This window comes from Vanessa atalanta, chromosome 8 (genome assembly GCF_905147765.1).
Source record: "Vanessa atalanta chromosome 8, ilVanAtal1.2, whole genome shotgun sequence".
Lineage (NCBI taxonomy): Eukaryota > Metazoa > Arthropoda > Insecta > Lepidoptera > Nymphalidae > Vanessa > Vanessa atalanta.
Window position 1 is genome coordinate 8,563,011 of NC_061878.1, and position 14,425 is coordinate 8,577,435.

At 31.2% G+C, this 14,425-nt stretch overlaps 1 protein-coding gene across 1 annotated transcript in view; it reads left to right on the forward strand.

The window, feature by feature from the left end:
- The window catches only part of LOC125065999, an 83,199-nt gene extending 79,130 nt beyond the window's left edge, over positions 1 to 4,069 (forward strand). The window contains exon 8 of the mRNA XM_047673876.1: positions 708 to 4,069. Within this exon, the coding sequence (XP_047529832.1) occupies positions 708 to 845 (138 nt within the window). The 3' untranslated portion in view covers positions 846 to 4,069. The remainder of the gene's footprint in view (positions 1 to 707) is intronic.
- The last annotated feature ends 10,356 nt before the right edge of the window (positions 4,070 to 14,425 follow it).

Genomic DNA, 14,425 nt, shown 5'->3' on the forward strand with positions numbered 1-14,425 from the left:
TGAAGTTCTATAGGGTGATAACGAAATAATTCATGTATTATCTGTGGTTTCCACCAAACTGCATTGGAGCAGCGTGGTGGAATATGCTCCATACCTTTTCCTCAAAGGGCCTCTCCCTTTGGCCTTGACCCAGCAGTGGGGAATTTACGTGCTGCTAATGTGTCTGTGGTTTCGTTTTATTTGAATGTCTAATGGTATTGAGGAATGTACCAAAAAGTAGTAATGCAGGGTTCTCAAAATAAGTCACGTAAGGGGGGAGATGTCTAAATAGATCAATTTAGTAACACTGTGGTGTTGCCATTAATTTTGACTTGATGTTTATCATCTTGCTGACAGAACACGCGGGATTCATACGCGCTTGGACTGCTCTCTGCAACACGCAACTTTAATTAAAATACTCATCACCTGTCACGTATTAATACCAGTAGTTGTCGCGCACGACTTCGCTCGCGTTGTAGGGTTTAGTCGTTAGGTATAAATCAGTATCATATCATACTTTCTTGGGATTCAAGCTTGATTCATACTAAATTTCATCAAATTCGGTTCATTGGTTTGACCGTGAAACAGCAACAGACAGACAGAGTTACTTTCGATTAGACGAAATCAATTATAATTGGTTAATGTGAAATTAACAAATTTATTTTCACTTGTGTATTTATTAATTCCTTAATTCTCTTGTAATTATAAAATCGAATTGTAAATTACAGATTGCTTGCGAGTACGGTGGTGTACAATGTCTAACAGTACCGTCGACGGTGGACCGAACGGCTCACCGATGGTCGGACGAGTTGATACAACGCGTCTCTTCAGAGAAGGAACAGGTAGCGAAGACGTGTCCCGCCTAAACAATATCAGCCAAAACCGTTATCCAACAATATAGGTAAATCATTATCTCATTAGAAAAAATTGTTTTTTAATTATTTTTTTCTTAATTAATTCAAAAAGGTTACACACTTATGCCGAGCACGTTTGATTTGGCAGTATTTGTCGAACAACAAACCGACCAGAAATAATCACTAAACTGGAGACCGTTCGGCATACCTTCGCAGAATTGGCTTGTGCTTGTGGAGGCCGGTGGTGTGGTTAAACCGAGCGGTCTTCTCGCTCCTGAATATATATATTCCATTTCACTGCCCGGGTTTAATACGATTAATGCCCGCTTATGTGTGTAACACGCCTTAAAATACGCGACCAAACCAAGTTGACCACTGGCAAATGCACCTCACGAGTTTCGAATATGGACTGCGAAAAATAAAATTATAGCGGGTAATAAAAAATTAATAACGGAATTATAAATATCAAACTTCAGCAGAATAAATAAATAATTGTTTTAACACCGTTACCTAAGGCGGTAAGTGGGGGGTGGCTCGCGTTAGACAGGATTTTATACGTTCCACGCTTTCGTCAAGTTGGCTTAGTTGAGTAGTAATTGTAAATTTTTACGGCCCTATAAACGTTATGTAGAGGTGTTTAGTTCAACAATGCTGTTTCATTTTTTTTTCATATGTCAAATCAATGACGTCAGAAAGAGACAAAACATTGTTTAACTAAACACCCGCTTAACCTTTCTTAAGTAAGGCCATTATTCAATTCAATGATATTTTACTAAAGATGATATTACTTGAGTTAATTGAAGTCTATTCCACGAAACGAACTCCCTAAGAAATTCGCCCGTGGGCGCCCATTGGTTGATAAGCGTGACCTTAATAAGGAAGGAACGTATATTTTGTCACTTATGATTCGTTCGACTCATGGAATGGACTGGAAATAATTTGCAGTACTCAGTATTAATCACATAATTGAAGTACAATAAACTGTCTGTTATATAATGTTAATCCTTTCTTATACGTTCGTTTAATGATGCTAAAAGTCCAAAGTGTGAAAATTTGCTGTATAAAACTATGATGGATCGTTAAATACAATGTAATGAATAATAATAATTAAAATAGTTTATCAAATGAATGTACAAAGTCTTGGTCATAAATAACGACAAACGTTTTTTGCGTATTTTTATTTTTTGGTCGAATATGATTTTCATAATTTCCTTTTACGGGAATAGATTTTATGTTTTTAGGACAGGGTAGGGTGGGGTCGTTTTATATCCAGTTTTTATATTTTTGATTTTTTCGCTTACAAGTATTGTTCTATACGTTTTAGTAACATGTTTTCATGGATTAATGTTGCCATTACATTTGTTATGCAAAGTAATCAAAAAATATTTATCAAATAATGGTTATATTCTCTGACCAAAAAATATAATAACCTCGTGCATTTATTTATATCATTAAGAGTATTATGAACCGACATGGCCAAGTGATTATAACCGTGGTATGAAAAACTAACTGAGCTTTCATGTTCTTAATCTTGTGTTTGTAGAGGTGACCGAATATAACCCAGCGATTGGTTATTTTTGTCTGTTTTTTTCCTAAAAATATTCACAAATATGAAAGTATCCATGCCATATTACAAGTTCGCTATTTTACGGGTGAATAAATTACAGTTAATATTTTAATTATTTATACATATAAATTTAATATATACATATTTTTATTCACAACTGTATCACCCTCTTAATAAGTAGATGGCTTTTTGTGACTATCAAATATGGCCGAATATATTTCTTGGTCTGAGAATAGAGATAATATATCTTCGAAATATGGCCTCTTCAATAGACCCATTGCCCCAAATACATACCATACTATTAGAGGACCACTGATTTTAATTCCATTCTAAATCAAATTCATTTAACATCTTTCCTATTGAAATACGTATTGCGACTATTTTTTAATAATAATTAAATTAAGTACATAAGGTTTAATATAAAATTTTGTCGTTAAAATGTTATATTAAAATAGATTGCTCAATAAATTGTCACTATCAGTATTATTTCGATTCTTTGTCGATTCAACAATAAAATTTAAACGTATTCAATTTTAAATAAAGTTAGGTATAATAAAAATATGTTACCGTATTTGTTTTAGGTAATTTATAAATAGTACAAAATAAAGCCGCTTTCTGTTACTGTATGTATCTCCGCTTTCTGCTTCTAAACCGATTTCATACGTTTTTAATAAGCGGTAAACGAGGAAGGCTTGTATATATAATTTTATAAATATTTTCTTCAAAATGGCTAAACTAACAATAATAAAAAATTTTACCTTAAATCAGTGCAAAGCGTGGACACACTTTGATCTAAGTTTCACAGTAAAAATGTACGAATGTCATTATTGACATACGTAAATGAATATACGTTTTAAATACATCCATGAAAAGCGCACTTTCTATTTTCTTTATTAATAAATTTCATCCTAGCGAAACCAAGGCAGCTTGCTAGTTTAAGATATAATGTTGCCATGACAAAAAAGAGCTTATTTTTATTTGAAACAATATATTTTATATACCTAATGTAACTGTCAGATAATTTTGTTGATCTTTGTTGAATCGACGTTGCAATAATAAAAAAAACAAAACATATATTGAATTAAAAGTTTAATGCATCATTTATAAATATACAGGCCAAATAAATTGTTTCGGCAATGCGGCCTCTGAGGATAATAAATTAATGTTATAAGTAGTTTACATAAATGTGGTATGAAGCACAATAATTTGTGGTCTTTGTATATAAACTTATGTGTTTATGTTATATATTGTAAATAATATAACTATAATTATAAAAATAGCATAATATTTAAAAATTGCAGTTCAACCATAATATTGTACCTTATTAACTTTTGTGAAAATTATTTTTATATTTATTCTAGAAAACATTGAAGATTAATCTTTCTTTTTAAGTCCACAGGATAGTCTTTATTTAATAAATTTGAAGTAGGTTTGTTTATTAAGCAAGACACAAATATCAATGATAATAAAGATGAGCCAAATTGATATAATAGATATATATCACTCACTCACTTTAAATGATTTTTATAAATATATATTTTTTTATTTTAATGCCATTCGATGCGACGACTTTATACCATCGTTGATGTTATTTGTAGTGGAAACTTATCATATTTTCATTTAAAAATATATTAATTATTATACGTTTGTATATAATTATTATTACATATCTGGTTGTATGTCAATGATATTCTTGTATCTGATTCAATAAAATGTTGTTTAGCTTTTGTTTTGCGATATTGTAAATGTATTTTAATAATAAATTGTACATATCTTTAAAATAAAAAGTTTTTTTATCTGTGTTAAAAAATCGCAGTTTTTTTTGCTAAATTAAAAATGATCGTTTTTGTACACAAGTGTACCAGTACAATCGTTTATGTTTTTTTAGAGTAACGTGCGTAAACTAAGTATTATTATAGGTCCGAGATATGTTCTCAATTACTTATCGGCAAATGTAATTATTAGTAAGCTTGTTAAATTCAAGAGTATTTTTATCATTGACATTTTCTATTTTTTTTTTAAATAATCATCAAAACCTCTTTGATGTGCTTTCAATCACGGGCTTGTATATTTGTAGGTACGTTGTTTATTATAATATATACGGGTTTATTTTAAACATGTTATCAAATTTAAATTATGTCTGAGACGTCAATACCATGACATATATTTTGCTGAACACTCTTATAAGAGAGATCTCTATTACAAACATTTATAGTGGCAGATGCACCTATTGGGTACATATTTAATTATAACCCTGTATACAATTTTAATATATTCAGTTCGTTTGTTGGCGTTGAAATGGATACATTAAGGTTTTTATCTAATATATCTAATTGATATTATTTTCTAGATGTTCATCTTTACATATCTTATTATGAACGATCGATGGTGTATTTGATTTATTTATGTGTATAATTTGATAAATTAAAATTAAATTTTTATATTTCTATTTTTAATAAGTTGCTTCATGAATTATGATATAATGTAAAAATACAATATAATATCGTATTCTTATTGGGTTGGTATTTCATAATGCCTAGAAGAAAAAATATCAACTTTTTTTTTAATAAGTTGGCAAAAGTATAAATTGTTCGATATGCATGCTATAATAGGATTTTGGTATTGTAATGAGACATTAACGGCGTAAAACTTTTTTGAATATATTTAGCTATAAATAAGATATAATATACGCTTGATTACATTACGCGTGTAATGTAACGCCACTAGTGTCTCAAAGAGTTCAAATACTGTTTAGTGGCAAAAGTATTTTGTGTCTATATTTTATCTGTGATGTCTATTTTAGAGAAAAAGTTGCATTTGTTTCCAAAGAAGAATGATTCTTAGATACATGTTAATAAGGTCTTTTGTAAAATAAAATATATTGACTCTAATTGTGTTGTTTTATTATTTGCCATTGTGTAAGCCCGATTTGATTTACCCACGTGTTCTTGCTAGTCCTGTATTGATATTTTTGGCGGGAAGAATGAGTGACTCAGTGTAATTAATAAGCATACGTGTCAAAATAGTTCATTTTTGATAGTTGTTTTAGTGTAGATTAATTAATTTCTGTATTTTGACACCTGTGTCATTAGACTTACAGTTTTTTTTAGTAAAGCATTAATGTTTTTGTTAAGCCTATTTAATTTGATAAGAATTTATATTTTTTTAGACACACGCGTATGGTGCTGGCTTAAGTATTGGTTACTTACACTTTCATTTATGTTTCTACAGAATAATACATCTTTGAAGAAATTTTATAAATTCCCATAAAATACATCCTTCAATATAAACAGCACGTTGTAAACCAAGTTAATACTACAAGCCTCTTCATTTGGTTTCTTGAAATTAACAACGTGAAAACTTTATATATTTTAGTATAAATGACATAACGAAGTTCTTTTACTATTTGTTAAATAATCTATCTTCTACATACATATAAGTATATACATAAAATAACATGTTAAACTGTTAGTGTAAAAAGTTAGGGCCATGAAATTTGAGTAGAATTGTTTTTTTGAGTAAACACCCACTAAGAAAGGAATATTGGAGATTCTAACCCTAAGGGAGTGGAAAAGAGGTTGAAAGTTTGTATGAATGTACGTCATTTTTTAAGTTAGAAACATGAAACTTTATTTTTTAGGACACTGATTAAATGAAATGAGTAGGATATTCTACCCTAAGGGGTATTTTAATCTGTAAATATATTCGACTTCCACGCGAACAAAGCCGCGGGCAACAGCTAGTCCTAAAATAAAATTATATGTCAATTAAAAATAACTGCGTTTACAAACGCCATCTAGTATTTTAAGCATGAACTACTTTGTATTATAAACCTTAGCAATAAGCGAACCTGTTTGCGCCTACAATTTTGAAAACAATAGAACTTCTAATAACAGAGGACACTGTAGTTAAAAAAATATGTTCTAAGGAAATGTAATTGGTGATAGAATTTAGTATGGAGCAAGCTGGAAGTGCTTAAAACCTAAGACCTTAGAAACACTTAGCTTAGAAACACCCCCCTACGTACGACAACCCCACTAACGCGTGGGTGACATCGCGGCAGAAAACTATTTATTTATAACCTTCACCTTAATTTTAATTAAGAATTTAAAATCACCTGATAAGTTCTGATATGGAATATTTAACCCTCCATTTAAGCTTAAAGCTTGTTTTAGGGGTGGGGATGACAATAACCCAAGGGGTCAAATTAATCGAATTTGTGTATTGCTAGGCAACCCTTTAACAATTGCCCTAATCAACAATTAAATAAAAACATAAGAAGACTGACGTACCTGTGTAGGACAAAAGTCCCAAAATTAAATAAAAAAAAAAAACATAATATCGTGTACCTATTCATATGTTTATGTATGCTACCGGATAACTGCAAAGACCGTCATTTCAAAATAAATCCAGCCAGATTGTGAGCTGTCGAAAAATTGTGAACGATGCATATTTTTTATATAACGGTTTTGAGTTTTATTATAACACACTAACCTAAAATAACATAAAATATTATAAACTATCAAAATTTTATGTTTCATTTTAAATCAAATGCTCGGTTCACGGTTTTTCTATAGTTTACACATAGTTTAGACAACATGCCAAAATTTCAATCCTTGAAATTTTACGATAACATAATTTATATAACATATTTTATTTTTACATTTATCAGCACAACCTACAAAAAAAAAAAAACAAAAAAATTATAAAACGGTGTAATTTCTAATTTTATTTTATAAAGTTTAATTATATTATATACCTACAAGTAAGATCAGTCTATGTCTAGAAGTTATATGTGTTTGCGTAAATAATAGCCAAACGTTGGCCACAGGGCCGGACAGTAACTTTAGGGGGCCCTGGGCTAACACTACTTAGGGGCCCACCTAAGACATATCTGAATGTAGACTTGAATTAAATTAATTGAATGGGTTTGATTAATTGCAAGACTCGCAGGGCTGCAAACCATACGATCTGTTTAATTTAATAAAGTTATGGATTCTTTCGCGTTATTGTCTATTTTTGACTTTGACCTGACTTAGCTGGGGCCCCTTAAATCCACGGGGCTATGGGCTGAAGCCCAAAAAGCCATATGGTAGATCCGGACCTGGTTAGCCATTATTTTCTTCGACGCGTTCTCAACTTTGACAGTCTACCTAGACTCTAGTCATATAAATAATCAAAGAGAACAGATTTTATTTGCTTTGTATAATGCACTGTCAATTTCTTAATTTTCGAAGCATCGAGGGTATGTTGACAGAAAAGCTCAATAACTTATTTCGCTTTGGCTCGATTTGGGTTTTTAATCTAGTATCTCGCGATCTGCAATCTTATATACAAATCAACGATACACGAATATAAATTCTAAAATAAAGTTGGTTAATTAGTAAACAAAGGTACTTAACTAAACAGCAGGGGGTAGTGACTTTTTGGAAGCTGATGCTAATTACACCCTCGAGACCCAACAAATTAGTCGTAGAAACGAAACGTTGTATCATAATATTATTTTAAAAAGTGATAAATCGCATAATGTGTTGTAATTAAAAGTGCATATATGATACACGTTGTTATAGCAAGTCTAGTTTATGTAATAAAATGATTTTTTAATACAGTAAGGATAATTATGGTATGGCAAATGGTCCATCTGATGGTAAGTGATCAACACCACTTATATACATCATCATCATTATCATCAGCAGCCCATACTCGTCCACTGCTCGACATAGGCCTCTTCAATTGCACGCCACTGCGATCTTTCTTCGGCAACTCGCATCCAGCTCCTGCCAGCTATCTTGCGCAAATCGTCACTCCACAGTGCCTGAGGACGTCCTACACCACGTTTGCCAAGACGCGGTCTCCACTTTAGAACACGTTTTCCCCAACGGTTTTCGGTTCTACGACAACGATATACCATATGTAAATACATAGTAAGAATCATTAACAATTCCTATATCGCCAATGCGCCACCAAGCTTGGGAACCAAAACGTCATATCCCTTGTGTCTGTACATGGGATTAGTCATCCTTCAAATCTGAACTAACAATACTAAGTATTGCTGATATTATGGGATAAAAATATATTAATGAAAGCAACAAATAAACACCCAAGTAAGTCGCACACATACATACAAATCTATATAATCAAATGTATACAAGCACCTGGCTCCTTTAATAGATATTTACTTTTGGGGTAAATCAAACACTAATAGATTTATAAATTATATATTTTAAACTATGTTTATTTATCGCAGGTATATTACTGGTATGTTCGCCACATTTTCATCCGTTTAAACCTTTTTATTTATGATAGAAAGCAGCAAAAGTTTATAAATACTGTGAATTTTTATTACTGAAAATGAATTTAAAATATACAATATTACATACCTACGCAATTCAGCGTATCGTAATATTTTATTATTAATTTTCGTTCGAAATTCCATTATACGAGAATAAATAACATTATATTTTTTTTATATAACAGTATGGATTAAATGCAGATGATTTTGTTATGCTTTCAAAAGTTTTAACCCAACTATAACCTTGCATTTCAAAGTCTTTGAAAAAAATTCTATATAAAGTAATAATCTCGTAAGCTAGTTATATTTTCCTGTGGAAGATGCTTAGCAATTGTATTATACGTCTCAAATTGTCATTAACATTTTGGAGACTATTGTCGTCAATGGCTCCTTTCTAGATCGAAAGCGTCGACGTTGATTTAATTAGTATATAATTTTTATTTGTAGCAGCTCCTATAATGAGATTGAGAATATGTCCCGATTGGACACACAATTAGGGCCGTTTTAGCCCATTAAGGACCCTACGAAAGCGAGGGGAGAAATTAAAAAAAAAAAACTAACCGTGCGTCTCGGGACGACCGACAGAAATAACTATTTAATACTAAAATTGTTTATCTTCAGAAAAACTTAGGTTATTACTTTAATTTCATCAAAATAAAATCTTTTATAGAATATAAAATATATTTTATTCTTAGTTACAATTATTGAATATGTGTATTAGAATTTTGTGTATGTACATTATTAGTATTATTGCCTGGCGATGCCGTATCTATACGTAAGAGAAAGGAAAGTCAAACAGACTGGCGCCGTAACGCGTTACGTAACGAAGCGGTTTACTCTCCCACAGGAAATTATCACTTCAGAAAATTAAATACAAATATAAAAGTAGGAAATTTAAACACAAATATAAAACAAGGAAAGTTCTTTGCGGCGCTGCCTCGAGTTGTGGAGTCTTAGGTTAAGATTCGCGTGTTCCATTCAGCGGACTTTTCGACTTGAAATCGTTTTAAACTTTGCGAATTCACTTTAGAAAAAGTAGAAGCGGTGCAACTTTAATTTAAAAGGCGCAAATAATGTGATAATTGACTATTAAAATTTTATTTTTATTATTTAGTTCTGTCATAATCACCTGAGCTAAGTCAAATCTGGCTCATCGCTTTAAATACTCTTTAATGTAATTTATGATGGTGGTCATATATTTCAGTAGTGTCACAAATCATATTATGATAACGGCCGGAGTGGTCATGCGGCGACCCGAGAATGACTAATGTTCACAATTAACTCGGAAATCGGGTCGGAACTCGGGTCCTTTCTGTTTACTTTTTCGCAAGCTTGGATTATACATAAATATTTGCGGGCCGGTGTCAACGATGTATGTTATTTATTTGTTTAGGGATACATTAATATACTTTAGGGTTACAATATATCGAATAGTAATAAATATTTGCTACTAAATCCCATAAGCGAAAAACATAATAAGGCACGGGGACAGCTTATAAATTCGCCGTAAGGCGTTTTTTTAATTTGAGTTACTTTCTAAGAGTTTTAAGTATAGCACGGATTTTTTTTTAATGTGATTTACCTTTTAGAGATTGACTCGAATGTTGTGACGGCATCTAAATGACGTTTTTTTATGCAGTCATGTTCATCTATTAGTGCTACTCTAGAGAGCCGAATAGACCTTATGTTTGCATGGTGGGTATGCTATTAACTTCGTTGCTTCTGTGAGTGTGTATTGCATTTATATAAAAAAATATTTACTTTATATACGAAACTAATTATAGTTATAAGATAGGAAGGCAGTCTGCTTATGCTTAATTAGTACTTAGTTACCAGACCAACAGCAAAATAATTTCCTTGGATGCATGTCAGTCAAAATCAGTCATTTTCTTGCCGTGTGTTTGCACTCTGCGTTATCCCAAATAAATGGGATAACTAGCGAATGAAGATACTTGTTTTTGAACGCTGTGCTAATTCTATAATAAATTATAATCTACATATTACGTTAGTTATATTGGATAACTTTAAATTGCCAACCGCAGAAGGCAATTAAAGTTGTAATCCTGAAATTTCGATTATGGTACTGCCTAGATGTATATATTTTTTATGACATAAGTAGACGGACGGGTAAATGAGCCATCTGAGTGATTACAACCGCCCATAGAAATTGGCTCTCTAAGAAATATTAACCATTCCTTACGACGCCAATGTGCTGCAAACTTGGGAAATAAGATATTAAATACCTCGGGCATGTAGTTATACTATCTCCCTTCAAACCAGAACACGAGAATACTAAGTGGTGCTGTTTTCTGGTATAATAACTGATTAGCGGGTGGGTGATAAAAGCATGCGAGAACATCAAACTATTATCAACGGCACCGTCAACAAGTGTGAGAAGATTTGATGGGAATAGCTTGAGGCTCTGCAGTTTGGATGGATGGCAAATTAAGGCTATCTTTTACTGAGGCGACACTAACGTCACTAATAATACTATAAAACAGATTTCTTATGTGTTGCAAGTTTCCAAGATATCATATTATAATATTTTTACCTTCCCTTCCATTGTAAATTTGAGGTATATAAACCGTTTTGTGCAATTTGAAACAAATTATTGAGTTACAAAAACAATTTAGGGCCATTGACAATATTGTTGAAAGCTTGTCATTAAAATACGACACAGCTTGATAGCCTAATAATTTAATTGTCAAAAATGAGAAACCCTCGAATGAGCTTTTAAATAACGTCTTTGAAATCGTTCACGTGATTTTCCAGTAAAATAATTCAGATATCTTAAAGTATCACAAATACTTAACCATAAATTGTGAACCTTGAGGAAGTTTATTTCACGGTATTAAGGGCCAAGAAACCACAATAAGACCCGAACAAAGATGAAAACAAAACGACGAAAGAAATTAGATTCCTTTCGTAGACTGCGATTCTCTTTCCGCTCGTTTAATCGGAGTAATAATATAAATGTTTTTGACGAAAATATACAGAATATTTTTAATATCTTCGAGCAACGTTGTTCGGGCTCTTGAAACGTTAAAATATAATAACGTTTTCGTTCTATTTTATATTTATGTTAAGGAAAAATTATTTCATAAGTTATTGCTTTCGAATTCGAATACTGTTTTCTTACTTGTAGAAAGAACAAAGAATTACCTTTAAAAATTTTAATTAAAGGTAATAAATATTCAAAATAATATATATATGTGTTTGTAAATATTTGTCATGTTAACGAAGACTAACTCCGAAATTACGAGTAGTGAACAAGTGTGTGTAAATAAAATTGTATCCTTTATTCACTCTAATCGTTATAATACGATGAGAAGGCAAACGTACATGATCGGACAGAGTTGAGCAGAGCACTCTGGATTTGAACGCAGGACTTCGAGATCAGGCCTTAAGTATTAGCCACTAGACCAACGACGCCGTTATATAATTATGATACTGTTTCTTTAATATATGTTTATATATAGAATAGTATTGATACTGCAGTACGGTATATATTTTAAACTGTTTTTTTTTATATTAATATTCTAAAGCTTATTATTTTGGTAAATTTTTACGTCATATAATTACAATCATATTACTCACACTTTGGGGGCTGGAAGAAAACTCTTATAGAGATTTCATTTATAATTCGGTTTTTCACGTTCATTATTTTTATTCACAGTATTAGTACAGATCATTGTATGTATATATGTGTATACTACGATCGGATAAATAACAAAAATAAAGTTTGTATCGACAGTTCACAAAATTATCTTCCTCGTCTCATTCTATAAAAAAAAAAAAACGATACACATAAATTGACGTCACGAATTGTCATTAATTCCATTGTCATTATAATACATTTTGGGCGCTGTTTATCCGTGTTTAATTAGTTTGTTGACGTTTGTAGTTATTGCTTGATTACATAACACGTGTACGTATGTATGTTTGCGCTAGACATTGTACAAATTGGTGGAAAATAAAGCTGTGATTAACATTGAAGCCTTTTTATGGTCGAATACATTTTAAATTTTCATGTTGTAATACGATCGATTTAAATATTGCTTGATAGTGTATTATTATGTAATATATGTGCTAGTTAAAATTTATCGGCTATAACAAAATATATTTGTCTGTATTATACATAAATTGTGTCGTTAATTTTTGTGCGAATAATTATATTCGATTTTGAAACTCATGTCAAAATCGATATGAATGTAATTAAAAATTAAAATTGATATTTTTTTAAATATCATAATGAAGTTTTTTAATACTAGAATGAGATTATTGATAAATAAGTTTCGATGTAATTTATAAAAAATAAATAAAATATATTGTACTTTTATTTTAAAGGTAGGTAGGTATTATTGTTATTCGTGTTGCTTGCTACGAAAATTGTAAATGTTGAAGCTTAGTAATATTTTTATAGTTATAAAAAATCTTTATTTGCTTTACATCTTATTATTTGTATTTTAAATGTGTCAATATTAGAGTTTGACAGCTGGTTCAGCTTTTATCTTATTCTTTCAATATATGCATATTGTAACTTAACATTTTTAATTTTTACAGCCACATACAATCTTATGTGTCTAATATAAGAGCAACTATGCGAGTTTCTTGCCGTTTCTTCTCGCTGGAGGCTGTTTTCCGAAACGGTGGTAGTATTTTAATATTGACGATTCAAAAACGCTTCGTTGTGAAGTTTACTTGAATAAACTTGATTTGATTTGATTTGATTTAATATTGGGCTAGCAATTAGCTTCGGTACATGTTTGATATCCGCAAAACCACTGACTCAACAAATAACACCTTTGATTTATCGTCACTTATTAGTAATACAAACAGTTTAAACATTATGTATTAGTAGTTATTATATAGATATCGTATATATCTGAATGTTTCTATAATACATATATAACACATACCGTTATTTTTTTACATATTAGTTAGGCGGACAGGCAAATGGGCCAACAAGTGGGTTAGTGGTCACCACCGGTCATAGACAATGGAACTGAAAGAAATAAAAACCATTCCTTACATCACATAAATCGTCACCAACCTTGGGAGCTACACTGTTCTATTCCTTGTTGCTGTAATAACAATGGCTAACTCACCTTTTAAATCGGAACACAACAATACTTACAACTATAAGTTTGGCGGTACAATATCTGATGAGTGGCTGGTACCTACCACCAAGTATATATGTGTTTGAACTTTAAAAAAATATCCTGTATTATAAATTCGTGCCTTTGTCACACGTCCTAGTAATATTTACTAACTTATATAATTACCTGCTTTCGCCTGTGGCTCCACTCGCGTATGAGGGGGTAGAGGGTCAGGTGTTAGGATAAGGTATACGCTAATATGTAGAGGTATTAATGTCTCTGTTGTCTGGGAAAATAGCAAAAAAAATTCACAAAAAAGTATAATTGAAATGAATAAGGTTTTTTTTTCTGAGCTGATCATCGGTCTTTACTGTCAGAATAAATTATATTAATGTTATTACACTTTCTATAATTAGCCCGCGGAGTCAAATTAGTAAAAGGAAAATGAAACAGGCGAGGACGACGGAGATATAGAGAAAGGTTTTTTTTTTTTAGAAAAAAATACAATCTTTAAGCATTTCCTTTTCAACCAAATTATGTGACGCGTTCGTGATAGCAATTTTTCCGGAAATATTTTCGGGACTTTAGTCTAATTTCGTTCGATGTCGCTTCGAAAATAATTTTTGTCTTATTT